The following is a 22,290-nucleotide window of genomic DNA, read 5'->3' as shown; positions in this document are numbered from 1 at the left end:
TGATATTGTTCAACAAAGGAGCTTGCGCTTCTTGCATCAAGACCAAGTAAAAATTTAATGAATTTTCATTGAATGGTCCTCTAACAACGTCCAGAGTTATGTTATTTTACTTAGTTTCCAAAGGCAGAATATCTGGCAGTGAAAAAATACACGCAACATATTTTTCGAAAAGGGGCACTTGTTTATACTTTTTGCAAACAGAGGGGGCCTGTGCTCCTGTGGCGCCCCTGGCTCCGGCGGCCCTGTATATAGCGAATGTTCTGTCACTGATCACACATTTAAACAAATAGCGTCAGAATGACGACATAGGTTCGATTGAGACAAAGGAATTACACAAGGGGGTGAATGAAAGCCGACATCCGCAACATCTGTTTTACTTTCACACGAGAGGACAAAAAACCTGAACGGAAAAAGAACAGAACAACAAAGGGGAGGAGGGGCCTGATGTTATAAACAATACCAAATAAAACACTAAAGGCATTTGGGAGTAAAAACAAATTCTGTTTGTTTGCGTAAAGGCGGTTTTTTTATTATCTTTCAATTTTGGAAACCGTTCACATCTTGAGTTTAGTTTATAAATTCAATAAACTTGATTTAAAAGTTGATTTTCAAAAAATAAATATGTAGGTAAGTGAGAGAAGAAAGGGCCCCAACTACTGGGGAAATTCTGTGATTTTGGTGTTCACTACTGGGGAAAGCATTGGGCCTACTGGGGAACGTTCCCCAGTGGTCACACTGTTAAAAAGTGCTCTGATCAAAGTTCTTAATGTGGCAAGTTAATGAAAAGGTATATGTTCGGTTTATATCTGGATTTCTTGGAACCTCATCTCGATAGATTAATCCATCACTAACATCATTGAAATGACCTTGGCATTGGTATGATGAAACATTTTCTTCTATGCAAGACCAGTTCTCTAAAAGGAGTTTTGAAAATTTCGATGATTAACTTTGTCAATGCTTAAGCCACCCAGGAAGTAGGATCTTGCAATTTCTGCAACCTCCCAAAATTGAAAGAACACTCTCAACATCAAATTAAACGAGCACACCCTGTTGAGTGCAATTCATCAAAATCTGACCTCTCCATAAAATTGGTTTGCAGTACCGTAAATCATCGAACAAAAAACCTAGAAGCTTAATTTGTAAGAATTATTTTGGGATCGGGGTTTATTCGGCAGCAGTCAAAAAAATACTAGGGAAAATTTTTATATCAGAACTGATCAGTCAAGTCTGCATATGAGACCCTAAGGGGTCTGGGACACAAGGCTAGCTTATTTAAAGACTTGCGATATATCTATAGGTTATCTGTCAAGTAATGTTTATTAGGTACTTTACTTACCAAATATAATTCTTTGAATTTGTGGTAACAGATCCATGATAACGTATTTAAACAGCTCCTTTCTTTTATTGTAATTTTCACAGGTTTTAATGTGACAAGGTGTATTTCCATGCAATTCTTGATGGCAAACTTTGCATTTCAAGTACTCGGTTTTTTGGTAATGGAGGTGTCGTATGCTTTTGGAGATGGCAGCACTGCTGTCTGGAATGTCCACATTCTGGGGTAAAACTATGTTTAGGAAAAGTAGCAAATCTGTCTGCGTCCTCTTGCTGAAGTTGTGTTTCTCTGCCATCGCAACAAACATGTATTGGAATGTTTCCACTGAGATTTCAGAACCATCAACAGGGGCGGATCCAGGAATTTTTTCGAATATAGCTCAAATCTTTTTGGATTAGGACCACGCCCTTCTCATTTGCAGGGCACGCCCACTATATGGGCAAATGCTGTAACCATATAGTTCTCGGTTTCCAATACATGCCATGATTTTTGAAATTGCTGACAGCAAGTTTTAAGAGCTCAAAAGCGCAATTGTCAAATGCTATTTACAATGTAACATATGAAAGGACATAATAACAGACAAAATATATTTGAAAATAGCACTTATAAAAACATCATGAACATGGCAAATGCACTCCCTAATTAATTTTTTCTAAAACAAGTTCGAAATTTGATCAACACAACTATCATAACGAAAATCGTTTCTGTCATGGTTGAAATAAGCAAAAAGCAAATGCAAATCATAAGATCCGAAATCACAAAAAACAGTCTATCTGACACCATCTAAACTGCAACGTCGTCGATTTTCTTGTCGCCTGGATCCTCGTTCAGAATGTCAATCAGCCTCATTCGTTTAGGTCGTTCTGCTGCAAATTGGTTAATTACCCTGTCTATGTCAATAGGTATTTCTCGGTGAACGTGTATCATTGCTAGTGCACTCATTCTGCTTTGTCGCATAATGTTCCTGAGGTATGTTTTCAGCCTTCGCAGAATAGAAATGGATCATTCACAGGAGCAAGATGTGACAGTGAATGTAGCAGCAAATTTCATAGCGGTGTCGATGTTTGGAAAAGTAAGCTGGTCAATAGATGGTAAAAGGGAAGCTAAAGTGGTAGGAAGAGGTTGTAGACTCGTTTTCCACATGGTTTCCCACATTTTTAACACAGTTGTAAGGTAAAATGGCTCCGGGAGATCGCTTTTGAACATTTCTAAAAATTTAGAAAACTTTGCTTCCCAGTCACTTTCAGACACAACTTTACTTGGGAGGCCAGAAAACACATTAAATAGATCGAAATTCGTTTTGCAAAATCGTCTTTGCATTTCACTGACGCAAAATTCAAGAAATGCAACTGATACAGCTCGTCGATAGTAATCGGAAGGATTGTCAGCTGGGGTGTTTTCTCGATTCTTCTGAAGCTTGGTAGTGCGTGGCTGTGAAGGAAGAGTACCAACCTTGTCTGCCAGCACTATAGCTTTTCTATACCAAACATCGTGTTCTTTGACAATGTCTCTCCTCACCCCTTGAAGCATGGTATAGAGAAGAGTTATAGAAGAGTAGAGAAGAGTTTGATACCTGTTGTAGTTTTAGAAAAGACGCTTTATTTAAAGGTGTTAATCAAAATGCGTGAGTGAACACCATTTGTATAACGTAACATGCTTTTTCAAAAGCATTGTTCTTTGAGTTGTTTTTGTACGGTTTGGATGTTGAAAGTTTAATATTGGAAAACAGTTTTATTTTCTGTTCTTATATGTCTGTTGAGGCGAAAAACACAACAGATTTTTGGCGACGAGAATTGTGGAAAACGATTTACTAATCAGTCCTAGGATTTGGCAACGATTATCGCATAGTACGACTCCTTTTACAAGGTTGTTTTGCAGTGAGGGTTCAACGAGCGTTTGAGATGGCGGCGCAAGATTTAGTTCTGCTCCTTCAACAGCAAATTGAACAACAAAGAATAATGATGGAGAGACAGGATCAACGTCACCAGGAACAACTTCAGGCTATTTTAGCTATGGCCAGGAAATCTGAGGAAAAGGAACCGATTAAAACGTTTACAGGTGGTATACAAAGTTTTTCTGCTTTCGATTCAGCGACCGAATTGTGGACGGATTACTGGGCGCGTTTTAATACTTTCACCGAGGCAAACTCGATACCAGAGGAGAAGAAGGCTTATGTTTTCCTAACGAATCAGACTCCAGTTACATACAAATTGCTCTCGAATCTTGCCAGTCAACAAACGCCACCAAAAGATGTTAACGAGCTTAGTGTGGAGAATATAGCAGAGTTCATGATGGATCAATTTCATCCGAAGCGTTTCATTGTTCGCGAGCGATTCAAATTTTGGAGTAAAATGGATAGAAAGCCAGGAGAGACAGTAAATGAATTAGTCGCTAGGATTCGCCAAGATGCCGTTACCTGTGACTTTACATCAATCACGGATCCTTTGGACGAGGCAATGAGAACCAGGTTTATTTGCTCTATCAACAATGAAGCGGTTTTAAAGGCCCTTTTTAAAGTTAAAGATGACGATCTTACTTTTGCTAGAGCTATAGAAATGGCAATTGAAATTGAAGACGCAGCTAAAGTTGCCAAGGAAACGGTTCACGGGCAAATTTCAAGACAAGAAGTCAACAAGATTCAACCGAAAAAGAGAGGGAAGTATTCCTCGTCTGAACCTAAATCTTCTTTTACTGAATGTATTAGGTGTGGCAGGGTTGGTCATAACCCAAAAGATTGTAGATTTAAGAACACTACATGTCATTATTGTAATAAGATTGGGCATATAGAGGCTGCCTGTTTGAAGAAAAAGAAAGAAAGTGCCAAGCTTACGGGAGAAAGAAATAAATTAAAAAAGATTTTTTCGATCTCGCAAACGAACACGGTCAACAAAGTTAAAGTTCCTGAGCTTCAGTTACCAATCAAGCTAGAAGGCCAGCATATGGTTAATTTTGAAGTTGATACCGGTGCTGGAGATAATTTTCTTGGCAAAACTGCATGGAAGGAGCTAGGTGAACCCATCCTAGAAGCACCAAGTCAGCAGTTTGAATCAGCAAGTCAACACAAGCTACCAGTTCTTGGTACTGTTATGTTACAAGCGGAAACCGAAAATTACAATCAACAGTCACTGGGATTTAATGTAACCGAATTACCTGACCTTAACCTGCTTGGACGGAGTGCTATTGCGCAGCTCGGAATATCAGTTGACACACTCATCGAACAGAACAGTGGTGCGCATGCACAGTGTCATGCTGTATTTGAAGATTTGAAACCTGACCGGAAATTACAAGCTGAATGTCGCAAGCTATGTGAAGAATTTCCAGATCTATTCAAGCCGGAGCTTGGGAGACTGAAAGATTTTGAACTGGAAGTGAAATTCAAACCTGATGCGAAACTAAATTTTTGCAAAGCAAGAGCAGTTCCTTTTGCGCTTCAGGAAGATTTAGCTCAAGCATACGAGGCGGGAATCAGGCGTGGTGTTTGGCAAAGAATCCAGTTCAATGAGTACGGTACACCAGTGGTACCCATCCGTAAACCGTTGCTTCCGGGACAGACAAAATCTAAACTACGAGTTTGTGGAGATTACTCTGTTGCTGTCAATGCACAATTAGAAACGCACCGACATCCAATTCCTACACCGGAACACCTGATGCAAAAGTTGTCAGGAGGATATGGGTTTACAAAGATTGATCTAGCTGACGCATATAACCAGATTGCATTAGGCCCAGAATCGCAAAAAAGGCTTGCGTTGAGTACACATCAAGGTGTTCTGCTTCAGATGCGCCTTCCATTTGGAATAAGCTCAGCACCTGGATATTTCCAAGAAATAATGGATCAACTAACAAGTGACCTACCAGGTGTTGCAGTTTATCTGGATGACATACTGGTCAGCGGATCAACTGCAGAAGAGCACCTCACAAATTTAAAAAGTTTGTTTGAGCGACTGAGTGAAAAGGGACTACGTTGTCGTTTCCAAAAGTGCTCATTCGCTCAACCATACGTCGAGTACCTGGGACATCTGTTGTCCAGCAAAGGGATAGCAAAAAGTCCTAAAGTTGATGCTGTTTTGAAGATGCCTGCACCCAATGATGTTTCTGGTCTGCGATCATTTCTAGGATCAGTACAGTTCTACAACAAGTTCCTGTCTAACTTGTCAACACTTATAGAGCCGCTTTACAGGCTGACAAAAAAAGATATACCATGGGAATGGGGTGCCAAGGAACAGACAGCATTCGATAAAGTCAAGACCATGTTGTGCAATGATACAGTTCTTGCGCATTTTGACCCATCGCTACCCATTGGAATAGCATGTGATGCATCAAGTGTTGGTATTGGCGCTGTACTTTTCCACCGTTACAAAGATGGCAGAGAGCGCCCAATAGCCAATGCATCAAAAACACTAACTGAGACGCAACGAAACTATAGCCAGATACAGAAAGAGGCTTTAGCAATTATATTTGCTCTCAGCAAGTTCCATCATTTCCTTTATGGAAGGAAATTCATTTTAATAACGGACCACAAGCCATTGCTTACATTATTTGGTCCTACAAAGGCAACGCCATCACTAGCCGCCAACCGTCTAGCAAGATGGGCACTGATGTTGAGTCAATACGAATATACCATCGAGTATAGGAAGACTTCGGACCACGGAAATGCTGATGCACTTAGTCGACTTCCGGTGGGACCAGATGCGCAGTTTGACGGAAGAGAAAGTGATGCTGATGCAGATTGCATTTGTACCATCAAAACTGTCAGCAAACAGCTCAACGCAGCAGATCCAGGTGTACTCTCAAAAGAGACAGATAAAGACCGAGTACTTGCAACTGTAGTGCGGTATACAAGAGAGGGTTGGCCTTTCAGCAAGATACACGAAGATAGCACTGACAGTGAAAGCACGCGCTATACAGTGGATGCTTTCAAGAAAATCCGCGAGTCACTGTCAGTAACTGATGGATGCTTGTTCTACGGAGCACGTGTGGTGATTCCAGTCAGTCTACAAGCACAAGTGCTGGAGATTCTTCATCTAGGACATTTTGGTATGCAACGCATGAAACAGCTTGCCAGGACTGCTGTCTATTGGCCTGGGATTGATGCGAGTATTGCTGATGTTAGTCGAGCTTGTCAAGCATGTGCTGAGCACCAAAATCTCCCGTCCAAACCACCTGTTCATCCTTGGATGTTCCCAGAAAAACCATGGAGCCGCCTGCACGTAGACCACGCTATTAACTTCTTGGGATCAAATTGGCTGTTGCTGACAGACGCGTACTCCAATTATCCGTGTATCCACCAGACCAGCACTACAAGTTCCAGAGCAACCATTGATTTGCTGGAACAGGACTTTGCACACTTTGGTTATCCACATACGCTCGTCTCGGACAATGCTTCAAGTTTTACCTCAGAAGAATTCCAGGAATGGTCCAAGGCAAGAGGGATCGTTAATTTAACAGGACCTCCGTATCACCCAGCAACTAATGGTGCAGCTGAGAGACTGGTACAGACTTTCAAGAAGTCGATGCTGAAGTCAACATTACCTTTGAAAGCAGCCCTTCAGCAGTTCTTGATGCAGTATCGGAGAACACCACTAGCTTGTGGTTACTCTCCCAGTGAGCTGCTCAATGGACGCCAAATCAGGTCACCGATAGATATCCTGATTCCTTCTCCTGCGCATCAAGCACAAGGACGTCAGAATAAGCAAACAGTGAAGGCTGCGCAAAAGCTAGCTGGGAGGTTTAATCCACAATACAAAGTGGGTACACCTTGCTATGCTCTCTATTGTGGACCTCGACGAGATAAAGATCCACGATGGGTACCAGCAGTAATTACTAAGGTACAAGGAGCACGGACTGTGTCTGTCAGGGTTTATCCAAAGGGACCCATTTGGCGCAGACATGTAGAGCAGTTACGCCCGAGATACTTCTCAGTAGAGGATGCTGAGCCGGGGGATACACCAAGCATTGCAGTTCCAGCCGGTATATCAGAGATGGCAACACACAAAGAAACGAACGTTGAAAATGGTCAAAAATTGAGAATTGCAGATCCAGGACCATATGTTAAACCCAAGAGACCTAACCCCCGAATGCCAACCGGTACCGAGTACAGCCGGGATAAGCCAAGAAGATCAAGACGTTTAAAGAAACAATAAACTTGATCGCCTAAGATGGAAGTTTTAGGCTAGCGGGGAGGTGTTGTAGTTTTAGAAAAGACGCTTTATTTAAAGGTGTTAATCAAAATGCGTGAGTGAACACCATTTGTATAACGTAACATGCTTTTTCAAAAGCATTGTTCTTTGAGTTGTTTTTGTACGGTTTGGATGTTGAAAGTTTAATATTGGAAAACAGTTTTATTTTCTGTTCTTATATGTCTGTTGAGGCGAAAAACACAACAATACCCTTGAAGCATGGTATCAAAGGCAGCAACAACATCCATCTCACTTGCCTGCAGTTGTTTTGTTAGAGGCCGGGTGTACTCTAGAATGCCGGACACGGTAACTAAGCAAACTATGAATTCGAGTGATATAGTTGCAAAAAATAGGCTGCTGGCATAAAATAGACTAATTGAATCGGTACTCCAACTTCCATCATCGTTATTTTGAATTGATTTAAGTGTGTCAACTATTGGCCAAAAGAGTTCGATAAACACATTTAACCCATCAATTCTAGCAACCCATCTGGTACGGCAAACATTGAGTAGCCGTCTATGACGCGCTTGTGGAAGAATACGTACGATGCTATTTTTCAACACTTTTGAACGTTTGGGGTGTGCTTCAAAAAATTGATAAACCACCCGCACCTGGCCCATCATGTTTCGGACTAACTGAAAATTACACGACGATGCTACACATAGATTCAGCAAATGTGATTTGCAGTGAACATACAAGGCTTGGCTTTACTTTTTTTGTATCAAGGTGGCAGCACCAGTGCATTTGCCTGCCATGTTACCGGCTCCATCGTACCCTTGACCCCTGCAGTTATTCATGTCAAGCTCAAGCTCTTTAACTGTTTCCAAAATCTTCGCCGAGACAGCATTTCCAGAGAGTCCTTCTGTAGAGAATATCTCTGCTTGTTAACACAGGTTCAATAAATGATTAGAGTAAACTCTTAGAGAAAGACAATCTTTATGTTTTCTGAATTTTCTGCTCAACACAACTCAACATACATCGTGAAAAATCTCTCTCTACGAATCCTTAGCGCTCGATTCAATTACCAGCTTTTATAGAAGCAAACAAGGAACTAAAATCTATCTTAGCCAATCACAATCAATTTTAACTACTACTCAAGCCAATAAAAATTAAGAATACGATTGACGTAGTTAACCCTATTACAATAGCTTGCTTCCAGAAAATTCTGGCTGGATCCTTAATCTACTGTCTCGACCTCAAAGTGAGGCTTTTACGTAAATTGCATAGTTTCGTAGTTATGTAACACAAGCATACACAATAAAAAATAAACGTGTTGATTTAAGAATAATAGGTTAAGAATTTACTAGAATACCGAAGAAAGCACGATGGGGATTCCCCGACATTCCCCCCTCCTTGACCCAGGTTATGGGTCAAGCATAAGCTTAGACTTCCAGCGCGCATCCTTGGCTGCGGCACGGCTCGACTGGCGTCTACTCTCATTCTCCTCTCTAACACAACATTCACTTTCTTGCCTTGACAGAACTTTCTCCTTACTCTTATCACCTTTATTATCACGAGCTATCTCCAACAGGTAGAGCTTTTGAAGGGGTCGGTTGAGATGTACAATCTTACCTTTTTCATACTTACGTACTGTTGCACCCCTTGGTTCTCCATCCTTTCCGAATATAATTTCTTCCACAATGCCAACTTTCCACTGTCCACGTTTGATGTTATCTTCCTGCAACAACACTAGATCTCCCTTTTCAACAAGAATATTATTATTATTATTCAGCTTATGGAACTGTCTTAAATCTACCATATACTCTTTTTCCAACGATTCCAGAAATGTGAGAGTTTTTTTGTAAGATATAAAAATCTTTTCGAAAGTTTATCACCAGTTTCATCTAACTCGAGCTCTGGTTCTATATCCTCAGATAAAGCTGGGGGTCTACGTCCATGAAGTAAATGAGAAGGTGTCAAAGCTTCCCCGAGTTCCTCGTACAGATAGGTTAAGGGTCTGGAATTCAGAGTATTCTCAACTTCAGTTAATACTGTACTAAGCTCATCGTATGTCAACCTAGCATTACCTAGTCCGTTCCTTAGACACCGCTTAACGCTACCCACCATGCGCTCAAAATACCCTCCCCACCAGGGGGAAAGGGGTAAGTTAAATCTCCATATTATTCTACGATTTTGTGTAAACTCCTGGAACGTATGATCTTGTGTCAGCTTCTTCAACAAACTTTCTGCTGCCTTAAATGTAAGAGCATTATCTGAGTTAATAAGTCTAGGAGTTCCCCTTCTTGCACAAAACCTTCTTAAGCAATTAACAAACGTAGATGTATGTAAGTCAGAAATCAATTCCAGATGTATTGCTCTAGTTACACAGCAGGTGAATAAGGTTATGTATACTTTTTTCATTTCACCTGTGCTGCTCTTCGTATATAAGGGACCAGCAAAGTCAACTCCAGTGTTGCTGAAAGGTGGGGTCTCAGTTACCCTAAAGCTTGGTAGTTCTGCAATAGGAGGTGGCTTAAACGGTTTTCCCTCTTGTCTTCTACATATCTGGCACTTTCCTATCACCCGCTTCACTTGTTGCCTACCCTGGGGTACCCAAAATCTCCCTCTAAATTCAGCTAGAGTTGATCGGAGTTTGTTGTGGTGCACTCTAGCATGACAATCTTGGATCACAAGATCAGTGAAAGCATCATTTTTGGGGAGTAGTATTGGATACTTGCTTCTGTAATCCAAATCAGAGTTACCTAATCTCCCTTTACAAATTAAGAGCCCATCTTCACTTACGACACCTAGCTGCACTGACAACTTTTTGAAATCTTCACCCATCTTCAAAGATTGTTGAGTGTCTTCAATCCACGTTCTTTCTGCTCTTTCTATTTCCTCCACAGTTAAGGGTCCTTTTTTAGGTTTGCTTCCTGTTCTATGACACCTTAATATCTCTATAAACCTCTGGACAAAGGCAGTGACCCGGAGCAACTTACCTAGACTTCTATGCCTGTCTACCTTAACAACCTCACTCACTCCTTGCCTCATTTCTGTGAGCATTAGCACATTTGCGTTCTTCTTTCTTTCTTTCTTTACATCAGGCGAGTCTTCTAAAGTGAACAAATTAGGCCAGCTGTTTTGTCCTTCCTTTAACCAATGAGGTCCTTGCCACCATAATGTGCTCTCCTTCAAGTGGCTTGCTGTAACCCCCCTAGAACCTAGATCTGCTGGGTTGTCGATGCCTGATACATGTCCCCAGTCTTCCTTGGTGGTTAAGCGCAAAATTTCATTGACACGATGCTGGACAAATTGCTTCCACTCTCCATTGTTATTGATCCAATAGAGAGCGATTTTACTGTCCAGCCAATACTTAATGCAATCAAATTTAAACTGTGGACCGAAGGCTTGAATGATGGTGTTCATCAGTGTAGCTAGTACCCTTGCAGACATTAGTTCTAGCCGAGGTATTGTTAATTCCTTCAAAGGGGCAACTCTTGTCTTAGCACTCAGCAGCCTAGTAAAGGTTCCCTCAGTGGTTTCTTCTACAAGGTAAACCATCCCACAATATGCTTTTTTGCTGGCATCAGCAAATCCTTGCAACTGCCGACTCAATATCTTCCCTTTGTTTTTAGAAACAACACACCTAGGAAGGCAAATTGTACCCGTCTGTTTTAAATCCTTAACCCATTCTTCCCATCCTGCAAGCTTATCCTTAGGAAGTGGATCGTCCCAGCTAATTTTTCCTAAGCACAACTCCTGAAACAAGATTTTTGCTGACACTACTATAGGGCTAACAAGCCCATGGGGGTCAAATATAGAAGCTAAGGCGCTTAAGATACCTCTTTTAGTGGGTTTGGCTGTTTCAAACTCCCAGGTATCTCTTGTGTTGTCCCACGTTATGCCCAAAACCTTAGTCTTCTGCCCCACACTGTCTGGCATGCCTAGAGTCTCCTTACCAAATGATGTGTCTTCATGCTTAGAGGCTTTTTCCTCTTTCATTCCATTTATTTCCATCTTTGCTATCTCCCTTTCTAACTCTTTGTCATTAGTCTTCCATTTCCGCAAATGAAATCCTGCCTCGCCCATCCTACTTTTAGCCTTTTTATAAAGGGTTAAAGCTTCCTGTGTATCTTCACAACCTACCACTAAATCGTCAACAAAGAACCCTCCTATCATCTTTTTCACAAATTCAGGATCCTCATTTTCATATTTCATAATGTGGTGTCTCAAAACACAGTTTAGGAGGAAAGGGGATGAGTTACACCCAAATACCACTCTGTTGAACCGGTAGATTACTACTCCAGGGTTCTTGGCATGAATATCACTTAGCCACAAAAATCTTAGAGAGTCTCTGTCCTTGGGATGTATTTCGATGTTTAAAAAGGCCTTTTCAATATCCCCAACAAGAGCTACAGGGTAGATTCTAAACCTGAGAAGCACATCAAAGATTAAAGGGGTCAGAGAGGGTCCTTTATGCAAACAGTCGTTCAATGACACCCCAGATTTACGATCCTTGCTAGAAGCATCATACACTACCCTAACCTTGGTGGTTTCTACATTCTCTCTCACTACCGCTCTGTGAGGGAGATAGTGTACCTTACCTACAGGTTCAAGATCTGTGACCTTCTCTATAACTCCCTCTGCAGCCTGCTGGGAAATAATGTCATTATACTGTTCATAAATTTTTGGGTTCTGCTCTAGTTTCCTGACAAGACCCTTCAAACGATGCAAGCTAACATTATAATTTGAAGCTAGGGGCTTGTGTCCAGATTTCCAGGGAAGCCCAACAGAATATCTGTTACTCACAAACGCAATATCATCAAGTACATTTTCATGCACCTTATCTTTTTCACGAATTCCAAGGCTATCAAGGTCCCAAAGCCTTTGTATCTGATTATCTAAATCATGTTTTTCACCTGCAACTAAAGGAGGTATAGAATCGATCCAAAAATTCACATTACAGTCAGTAGAATCAAGTTTCTCACCTTAAACCGGTCCTGACAAAACCCAGCCCAAGCTGGTCTTGACCGCCACAGGTTCGTCTGGCCCCCCTCGTATTGTTTCCCCCAATTGGAATTGCCATAGCCAGTCCGATCCAATTAGGCAATCAACTTCCAAGCTGTTTTTGGATTTGCAAAGATCTGAGAATGACAACTTTGTTAAGTGTGCAAATTTCTTTTGAACTACCTCTATAAGAACATTAGGAATATCAGCAATATCCTTAACTACAAAGGCTTCTATTTTTACACTCTCTCCTCCATTGCATGGACTTAGCGAAATTTGCACTACATCTCGCAAAGCAACATGTGCCTCCTTGCTCCCAAACGCCTTCATTCCTAGCTGTTCACTCCTCACAGGCCTTAATCTGAGTCTGCCAACAGCCTTAGCCGTGATGAAAGATTTATGGCTTCCTGTATCAAATAAAACTCTCACTCTATCCTTGCCATTCACCAGAGCTAAAGCTGTCTGCAAGGCCACATTCCCTTCAGAGCCAGTGCTACCTACCCAAGCCGATGCGGTGGGGTCAAGCTGAGGTGCAGTAGGCTTAGGCTGCGCTTCCTTACTTCGGGCATAATTAGGACAAATGGCGCAGTGATGATTTCCCTTACAATTACTACAATCTACCTTAAGACGACATTTAAAAGATATATGGCCTGGTTTTAAGCAACTAAAACACCTAGCATTCTTAATTAAAATTGTCTTACGCTCGTCCGGATCCTTCACTTTTTCACACTTCTCGGATGGGTGATTTTCTTTGCAGAATGCACACTTCATCTTAGCATCTCTTGTAGTAAGCAAGGAAGAGGCCGTTGGAGGTCTATCCTGCTGCCTTGGCCTGTTGGAATGCTGCTCTTGTCTTCTGTCTGTCTCTGTGAAAATGTCCCTCCAGAACCTCTAGCTCCTTCTGAAAAGCTTCCAACATGTCGTCCAAGTTCCAGCCCATATGGTTCTTTCCAAATCGAATCATATTGATTCTCACGGACTCTGGAAGTTTCCCCATTAGAACAGGAACAACAACACTTGAGTAGGTCTCTGTGCTTACACCTAGAGCCTCCATTGCGCAAAAGAGTGTCTCGATCTGATCATGCAAACAACGCAATCTCTGCAAACTCTTCTCATTGTAGACTGGAGCCATATTGATAAGGTCATTGATGTGGGCTCGTTTTATAACGCTAGGCTTCGCATATCTGCTTTTCAACAGTTCAATGGCAGACTCATAATCGGCGTCTGTAAGTGCAAATCCCGTCACGACGCTGCGTGCCGGCTCTTCTAGAAAACTTCTTAAATATTTAAATTTGTCTACCTTGGCAAGTTGGCTGTCATCGTGTACCGCACTCTTGAACCTGTCCCAGAACTCTGGCCATTCTGCGATCTTTCCAGAAAACTTTTTCAATTCCAGCTTTGGGAGTTTTACTTTTCTACTGCAGATATCTCCTGAATTGACTGAGGATGTCATTGAATTTAGACTCTCTCTGGAACCAATCCTTGCCAAATTTCCCGAGGGCTCTGGTTGCAAATTTGTCCCGGATTCCGATCTTAATGACTGTATATCCATTTCCTTCAAGGCATTCTCAAGCGAAATTAAGTTGTACGTAATTTTCTCTTTAATGTCGCTAGCTTTTTCTGCTTCTTTATCACAGGCATCGTCGTCTGCTTCTTCGATCATCAATTCAAAAATTTCACCATCTAACGCTTTTAAAACTTCGGCTTTGTCTTTGAGATCTGCTAGTAACTGTTGTAAACGTAGCTGATCTTTTTCCTCTTTAGCGAGAGCATCTTCCACTTTATTCAGGAGCTTTGTCGTAGTTCCGCGATGAGATTTCCTCTTCTTTTTTGTCTTCTCCAAATTATTCATTTTCGGTTCCCAAATTCTTTTACTCTATTTCATTTATCCGGCTCGGTGGACCATTAATGTAGAGAATATCTCTGCTTGTTAACGCAGGTTCAATAAATGATTAGAGTAAACTCTTAGAGAAAGACAATCTTTATATTTTCTGAATTTTCTGCTCAACACAACTCAACATACATCGTGAAAAATCTCTCTCTACGAATCTATAGCGCTTTTTCAAACCCTCTTGAGTTGACCTCATTTGTGTTAAAAGATGATAGCTATATGCCTCTCTATCGCGAAGTTGCATGTGATCAAAGTTGCGTCACAGGAACAGATCCGTCACCATTAGATAGATTCACCTTTTGTTGTCTACGTGCGTCAGAAGTGGTTGTAACATGCGAGGATTCTGCGAAAAAGTTCTTTTGAATGTGATTCATTTGAAAATTCTAAAGAATGTGATTCATTTAAAAATGCGGACCTTAAAATCCTTCACCAGCCATTTTTTCATCATTTTTTTTCGAACTCATTTCAAAGTAATATTGAAGATTTCGTTCACTGTTCTTTGGAATACACTTATTCTGGCATCATAATCAACGTTTACATTATGCAGAATCAAAGTTGCTGTGTTGGGCCTTGTGATAACAAATCATGGCGTCCAAAAGAACTTGTTGTTAGAGGACATGTCAAGAAACTCACTTTTCACTCCTTTCCAAAGGATGAAGTTTTGAGAAAGTTATGGGACAATCAAATAAAAAAGGGTTTGACAATTTACGACGAAAGAAAGGGGAACCACGTTTGCTCAAACCATTTCAAGTTAGGAAAGCCAATGGGAATTTATAACTACCCGACTCTGTATTTGACAAAAAGTGATGCAGAACTGAAAACCACTCCCATAAAGAGAAATCCGAAGAAAAGGCTTTCCGAGGACAAGACTATACCTGATCAAGCAAACCTGCGTCGTAGCCCAAGAAAAATTAGTTTTCCTTGTGATGCTTCATCAAGGAAACCGATGATGAAAACAACCAGCGAATTTTTTTTAAGCCTTGGACCTGAATATTGTATTGAGCAGGTCGCAAGAGATTCGAAAGTTCATTTTTACACTGGGTTTGAGGATGCAGCTATGTTTAAAATGGTATTTGATCATTTGTTCCCTGTAGCTAGCCGTATGCAGTACTGGAAAGGCGACAAGGAGACCCTGAGAGTAAAAAATCCAAAAGACATCAGCGTAGAATTCGAAGATGAAGCACAGAAGGCAGGGCTGACAACGTTGCGACGAGGTCCTGCGAGGAAGTTACTGTTGGAGCAAGAATTCTTGCTGGTCTCAATGAAGTTAAAATCTGATCTACTCATCCAGGACCTCGCTTACAGATTTGGTGTTTCGGTTGACCTTGTGACTTCTATTCTTTACACGTGGATACGAGTTATGTCTTTGGAGTTCAGGGGTTTGATCAAGTGGGCAGACAGAAGCACAGTCATGAGATATCGACCTGATGGTTTTCGGAAATATTTTCCAAAATGCAGAGTAATTATTGACTGCACTGAAGTGTTCATCGAAACACCATCAAGTCTAGAGCTTGCTGCTATTTGTTGGAGCCAATACAAGCACCACTACACCATTAAGTTTTTGGTTGGTATAACGCCAAATGGCGCAATAAGCTTTTTGTCAGATTGCTATGGTGGAAGGGCAACAGACATTTACATAACAGAAGATTGTGGTCTGGCAAGAAATCTTTTACCTAACGATCAGGTTATGGCAGATAGAGGCTTCAAAATACGAGAACACCTTCCGTATTATCAAACAAAATTGACGATCCCCCCCCCCTCAACCCATGGCAGTTTTCAAATGAAAAAATCCGATGTTGCAACTACTTCTAAAGTGGCGAACCTGAGAATTTTTGTTGAAAAGGCAATAAGAAGAATAAAAGAATACCGAATTTTAAAGATGCAGTCACCTATTCTATTACTACCATTATGTGACGATATTGTAACAATTTGTGCAGCATTTACAAACTTAAAGGCGTCTCTTTTAGAACAGTAAATTAAAGAATAAAGTATGATGTACTTCCTTTATTGTATAGATTGATTCTCACTAAATCTTGAAACAACATGCTTTCTTTAAAGCAAAAAAATTGTATTCATGTTCTGTTTACTATATTGTTGCTGGCTGATGCGAATCTGTCAAGGGGCGTGGCAGTTTCTTATGGGGTGTCACTTGATTTTAAATTTTCAAATGAGCTGGAATAGTATTACTATCTAACTTACTCAGCTAAAAAGGTATAAACATTTAACGGTAGCGAGTATTATCATATTATTTTTGACCAAGGGTATATGTTACAGAAATATTTTAACGAGGAAGTTTACTTTGCATATTTCTGTCGACAGTTGAGTACGCTAGCCCCGAGAGCTATTGCCGCTAGCACCCATCCCTATTCCGTTAAAATGTAAAATACTGATATACATATAAATATATATATCATAGATTGAAGAAAGTAAAACTACATGGTTTATCTCTACAAGCCTGTTTCGTGAGTAACTCACTCTTCAGGAGATGTTGATATACTGGAATATTCCTCGAATAAATAGATAATACGGTACAGAAGGTGTTACATAATGTGTAAGGTTATACAAAAGGTAAATTAGGGACGGTACATAAAGGGATTTAGGTGTTACATAATAGTGTTTTGTTTCTATGGCGGCAAGAAGATACGAGTTCGTTTCGTTTGTTGAGTGTTGATAACTCGGGGTGGCAGATAATGAGGTTCTTTTCTTTAAGACAAAGGCTGCATCTTTTGTTTGAGCTGCTGTAGGATGGCTTTTTTGAGAGGATGCGCCAGGAAATGGAGTGGTCGATGTTATTGTCTTTTAGGGTCCAGATGTATTTACTGAGTTCTGTGGAATTTCTGTGTTTTGCGTGACGGAAAGATGCGGTGTGATTTCTGTATCTTGTCTTGAATTCGTTTTCTGTAAGTCCGATGTATGTTTCTGTAGTGTCATTGTCTCTGCGTGTGACGGTGGCTTGGTAAATGACTGATGATTTTAGGCAGTCACCGTTGAGTGGGCATGTGTTCGCTTGTCGGCAGTTGCATGTTTTGTTGACATTGGTGTTTTCCGGGGTGGTGCTGGTGTCGTGTGACTTTAGGATGCGTTTGTTGTGACTGTCAATGGCTTGCTTAATGTTGTTCATGCAGCTGTAGCTGATCTTTAATGTGTTGCGGTTGAAGATTTTTCTGAGTTTGTGGTCTTTGTGGAAATGTTTGTCAATGAGGATGAGGAATCTGTGTCCGATGTTGGTACTGACGTTTTTGCTGAATGGGGGGTTATACCAAAGTATGTTGCTTCGTTTTCTGTTTTTTCTTGTGGTATTCGAAGTTGGTTCGTAGTGTAGGGTGTATTTGTATCCGCTTTCGTTGAGTGCTTTTTGGTATGGTGGCGTGGCTTGGTCGAATGATGCTTTGTCAGAGGAAAGTGATGACAGACAGTTGTTGATGCCGATTGGTATATGCTTTGCTGTGGTTGTTGGGTGGTTGCTCTCGCGGTGGACATACTGAAGGATGGTGTCAGGCTTTGTGTATGGCTGGAAGGTACCTTTTTTCAGGTTGAGGGTGACGTCTAGGAAGTTGATGATCTGTTTGTTGGCTTCTATCGTGATGCGTAGTCCGTTGTGGCTAAAAATTTGACATATTTTCTTTTTGATATTTTCGGTGACTCTTGGTGGTGAGTTTGAAATGGCTAGTCCGTCGTCTCGGTATAGTCCAACATTGATGTCGAGGTGTTGTAGTTGTGACAGCAGAAAGCTTCCAACCAACTCGCATGTTTCAGCACCGTCGTAGCTGCCCATTGTAACATCAAACGTGGTGTTATTTTTCTTTTTCCATGGTTGATTTTTGTGAACAAGGATGGAGTTTTTGGCATGAATGATGATGTTACGTTCGTCAGTTGTGATATTGTCATAGTCTGAGGCGAAGTCGAGTGCTCTGTTTAGGAGTTCTTGGCTGATTGAAGGGTAGAAGTCTACAACATCGAAGCTGACGAAGGTGTTGTTGTGTTTGCTTTCGGTGGCTTTAAACCATTCGATTACCGATGTTGTGTTCTTCCATTGATTGAATTTATGCGAATTGGTGATTTTGTGGTTGATTCGATCGAGTATCGTCTTGCTGATTTTGCCTATCTCAGACTTGCTGGGGTTGATTAGCCGGCATGCTGGTTTGTTTGTGAAGTTTGGTTTGTGATCTTTAAGTGTGATGAATGCGTCTTTGTTGGCTGTAGAGTCTACTCTGTCGTCGATACCTAGTTTTGCTGCGATGATTTTGTCTTTTGCATGGATTTCCTTTGTGGTGCTGGGTTGTGCTTGTTTGTAAGACTTTGTGATGTTTTGGTGCAGGAGGTCGTTGTATGTTGCTGGCTCGAGTTTGTAGAAGTTTGTTGTTTTGTCAGCGGAGGTGATCAGTTTGGTTTCGTCATTGATGCGTTTGGTGTCGTCTTTAAGTTTGTTCAGAAATGGATTGTTGAGTTGCTTGAATTTCGTTGATTGGATCATCTGTAGCATGTCATCTTCAAATTCTTTTAGTTCTTCGATGGGGGGAGGGTTCTTTGTAGATTTGAAGCCGTATGTATTCTTGGTTGTTTTATAAATATATATATATATATATATATAGATATATATATATATATATATATATATATATATATATATATATATATATATATATATATATATATGTATATATATATATATATGTATATATATAATATTAAAAGTTAAGTTTGATTTCGTAGCTAGCAGTCAATTTTCAGCAAATACCAAAAGAGTCATTCATTGCACTACTAATGCAAGCATTGCATATCCAGTCACCTTTAGGAGATGTGGATAGATCAACGCATGACCAATGATGCCATAGTAAACAAGTTGAACACTCTATAATACAACCTTCTGTTCCATCCATCTCCTCAGGCTCAAGGCAAGGGTTTTTGCATGTGGCACAAAATAAAATTTCTGTTCGTTTCAGTAAAACGCTGACCACATATGATTTTAAAAAAATTTTGGCGTTCCGTTCTAGCTCTGCCCAGTGAGATCTATCAAAGTCAATTTTTTCAATAAACGGGTCTCCAATGAGAGTCCATACTACAAAAAATGCATAGTTTGCCCCAAGTAGTGCAGTTTGAGTGGTGACTTGACTGTAGTACTTGCGACTTTTGCTCAAACAGATTTTACCCTCTCTTTCCTCTAGATAGTCTAACTCCTTGAATGCATCCAATACACATTTATCGCGTAACTTATATGAGCACTTGTACTCCACTGGGACTTTCCCTCCATCACAGCATTTGCACGTAAAAATACTGTCAGGTGTTGCCCTTATAAAAGGAAAGGAATGGCTCGCAACCAACCCTGAATCCAGCAATCTGCCATTTTGATGCTTTTTTACGATATGCTCTCCAAAAGCTTTTTTTGCATCCGTTTCATGCTCTCTACCATACTTTACGGCGGGGAGAGCACTAATGTCTTTGTCTTTGAATAACCTGGCTAGAAGGGGGGTCACTTTTATCTTCTTGCCCCGTGACTTCGCAATAGACTGGACTTTGGTGCACACATCTTTAATTTTTGTAGCCGTGATGCAGCCTACGCGCTGGTCTCTCCAGATTTGTGAGCCTCCCTGCGCCCTTGTTGTTCTCTCGAGCTCCTTCAATTGATTTTCATTAAAAGAAAGAGAGTTTGAAAATAAATGTATCAATTCCTGCTCATCTTTTCCATCATTTTCAGCCAGAATCTCATCTGCAATCTCCCATAAAGAAGGTGGGCAATCGTAATCACAAGAAGGGTCAATGCATTTGAGGACAGTTGCCTATGGTTTTGCATCCGGTAGTTGTTGAAACAGTTGCCCCAATCGTTCATTTTCATGGCCCCTTACATCCAATGGGCGGGGATCAAAAGATTTTTTAAAGTCACTCTGAACAACACGTTTTTTGTTCTTGTTGGTTACTTCGTGCTTTCTTATTTCCACATCTTTTATTTTCATAAACCTAACATTACGCTGAGTGCTTACATTCCAAGAACAAGCAACATCGGTACAGGCGGGGTCGATCATTCCTTTAGAATTTGCGCATTCAACTTTATACAGTAGAGCTACAACGTGGTTGCAGCATTCGGCAAATCCAGCTGTACATGTGCAATAACCATATAAAACATTTCCAGTGTTATGACAAAGAACCCATACTTCGCGGGGGTCTTGACTCAATTTTTGCGATGGAGTCACCTTTCCTATTAGCAAAATTTTGTCACCCGACAATTGATGCACGAATAACTTGTGGACAAATCTACTCATAAAATACGAATAGGCTTTCCTTGCCTTATATTGTCCTATATATTCTGTATCAAATGCTTTTTTTCAATAACAAACGCAAATATCTTTCCAAGGTCAACATGAGTCCAATTTTCTTTGCTAACAGTGTCCAGCAATAGTTTCTCCTTTAGTTCTTCTCGAATGTATGAGTGTTGACTGCCATTGTCAAACAAAACTTGAACTTCGATCTTCTTGTCCCTGTTTTTTCCATACGCATACGTTGTAGCTGTTTGTAAGAGCACACATCCCTGTTGCGTAGCGGTAGCCGTGATAAAGCTGTCTTGATTTTTTGCATTCTTCGGTGGCTTATTTTCTGCCCTCTCGTTGTGTGATTGGCACAGAGATTGGTGATGGCGTCCCTTGCACTTCAGACATCCCCTTTGGCTTCTGCAGTCTTTTAGCAAATGCCCCAAATTCAAGCAATTAAAGCATCTCCTTGCCTTCATGAGAATACTTTTCCTGTCTTTCACACTAGTCACATTGCCACATTCGTAGGAATAGTGGTCTCCTTGACAATAGTAGCATTGAACTCCACCTGATGCAATAAAGGATAGAGTTGTTCCTTGTAATGATAATGGCACCTTGGATTGTGGAGGATTCCTTTCATGCCGTCTAGTCGACTGCGCTATGTTGTTCGCGATCTCCCTCGCTTCAATTTCTCTTTCGACGATATCAAGAATTTCTGTAATGTTCCAACAGTCTTCTGCCTTCTTTCTTGCGATTTGCATCGTAATTTCCTGTGGGAGGCGAGACATGATGATTGGAATCAAAAGGTTCCCATAACTTTCCGAAGGTATTCCCAGTGACTGTAATCCGCGAACGTGAACAGCGATATTGTCGTATATCTTCCTGAGATTTTCCAGTCCTTCATTTGGATGGTGTTGGAGCTTCAGTATTTTTTCAATGTGCGCATTGATTATCTGGTGTTTCTTCCCGAAACGCGATTTAAGAATTTCGATAGCGTGTTCGTAATTTACTTCTTGTAAGGCCAAACCCTGTACTGCTCGATATGCTGGTCCCTCTAACAGACTGAATAGATAGTTCAGCTTGTTGATGCTTGATAAGCCAGGATTACTGTGCACTGCGCATTCAAAACTTTCCCAAAATGAATTAAATTGAGTTATGTCACCACTGAACTTCGGTAAACTTATCTTTGGGAGCTTCACAGTCGCATGAGCACTACTTGAGGCAATACTTCCGTTCAAATTTCGAGATGGCGATGCTGGAGTAGGCCCCCCGAGTGGAACTGCTTCGTGCTGTGTTTCACTGCCAACCCTTGCTGGCGACGGTATTTCGAAACTTCTGCCCGCCATGACATTTTGAGTGGTGGGTAGCGAGAATGAGCTGCGATTTTCCCTTTGGAAATCTTCGATACGACTAACTGCTTCGTGAATTTTTGCTTCCCATTCCGAGGAATCTTCGACTTCGTTTTCGATTTCCTCAACATTGCACGAGTCCAAGACCTTACTGTCCAAGTCTCTGAGATACAAAAGTTTCTCGTTTGACGAAACTTTTATCGAGTTTAAGCGAGCGATTTTTTCTTGAGATGATTAAGCACTATCGATTATAGCAAAAGCTTATATATTTGTTTTGTGAACACATTTCCTTGTTTTTAAGCCATAGAACACTTATTTTCTTTGAATTTGAGATGTTTTATGAAAAATTGGC

At 40.8% G+C, this 22,290-nt stretch overlaps 3 protein-coding genes across 3 annotated transcripts; 1 reads left to right on the top strand and 2 right to left on the bottom strand.

Moving 5' to 3' along the window:
- Positions 1–2,335: 2,335 nt before the first annotated feature.
- Positions 2,336–8,288, bottom strand: LOC148959702 (52 kDa repressor of the inhibitor of the protein kinase-like). The gene is made up of 2 exons (XM_089110305.1): positions 7,720–8,288; positions 2,336–2,906 (listed from the first exon to the last, which is right to left on the bottom strand). The coding sequence occupies exons 1-2, from the start codon at positions 8,130–8,132 to the stop codon at positions 2,336–2,338; spliced, it is 984 nt and encodes a 327-aa protein (XP_088966431.1). The 5' UTR covers positions 8,133–8,288.
- Positions 8,289–8,444: 156 nt separating this feature from the next.
- Positions 8,445–13,227, bottom strand: LOC148959701 (uncharacterized). The gene is made up of 2 exons (XM_089110347.1): positions 12,640–13,227; positions 8,445–12,432 (listed from the first exon to the last, which is right to left on the bottom strand). The coding sequence occupies exons 1-2, from the start codon at positions 13,225–13,227 to the stop codon at positions 9,262–9,264; spliced, it is 3,759 nt and encodes a 1,252-aa protein (XP_088966473.1). The 3' UTR covers positions 8,445–9,261.
- Positions 13,228–14,888: 1,661 nt separating this feature from the next.
- LOC148959700 (uncharacterized) lies at positions 14,889–16,322 on the top strand. Its single transcript, XM_089110301.1, has one exon. The coding sequence runs from the start codon at positions 14,889–14,891 to the stop codon at positions 16,320–16,322; it is 1,434 nt and encodes a 477-aa protein (XP_088966427.1).
- Positions 16,323–22,290: the final 5,968 nt, after the last annotated feature.

Source organism: Rhopilema esculentum, chromosome 9 (genome assembly GCF_057945365.1).
Source record: "Rhopilema esculentum isolate cy_ngs chromosome 9, ASM5794536v1, whole genome shotgun sequence".
In the NCBI taxonomy this organism is placed as follows: domain Eukaryota; kingdom Metazoa; phylum Cnidaria; class Scyphozoa; order Rhizostomeae; family Rhizostomatidae; genus Rhopilema; species Rhopilema esculentum.
The sequence above is the reverse complement of the archived record's forward strand: the minus strand, read 5'-3'. Positions and strand labels throughout refer to the sequence as shown.

Excerpts from the sequence above, each read along its gene's own strand:
- LOC148959701 (XM_089110347.1), bottom strand. The coding sequence starts at position 13,227 with ATGAAGTGTGCATTCTGCAAAGAAAATCACCCATCCGAGAAGTGTGAA. Across the intron at positions 12,433-12,639 it reads TTCCTAATGTTCTTATAGAG|AAACTTGATTCTACTGACTG; the intron begins GTAGTTCAAAAG and ends GTTTAAGGTGAG.
- LOC148959700 (XM_089110301.1), top strand. The coding sequence starts at position 14,889 with ATGCAGAATCAAAGTTGCTGTGTTGGGCCTTGTGATAACAAATCATGG.
- LOC148959702 (XM_089110305.1), bottom strand. The coding sequence starts at position 8,132 with ATGATGGGCCAGGTGCGGGTGGTTTATCAATTTTTTGAAGCACACCCC. Across the intron at positions 2,907-7,719 it reads TTTGATACCATGCTTCAAGG|GTATCAAACTCTTCTCTACT; the intron begins GTATTGTTGTGT and ends AAACTACAACAG.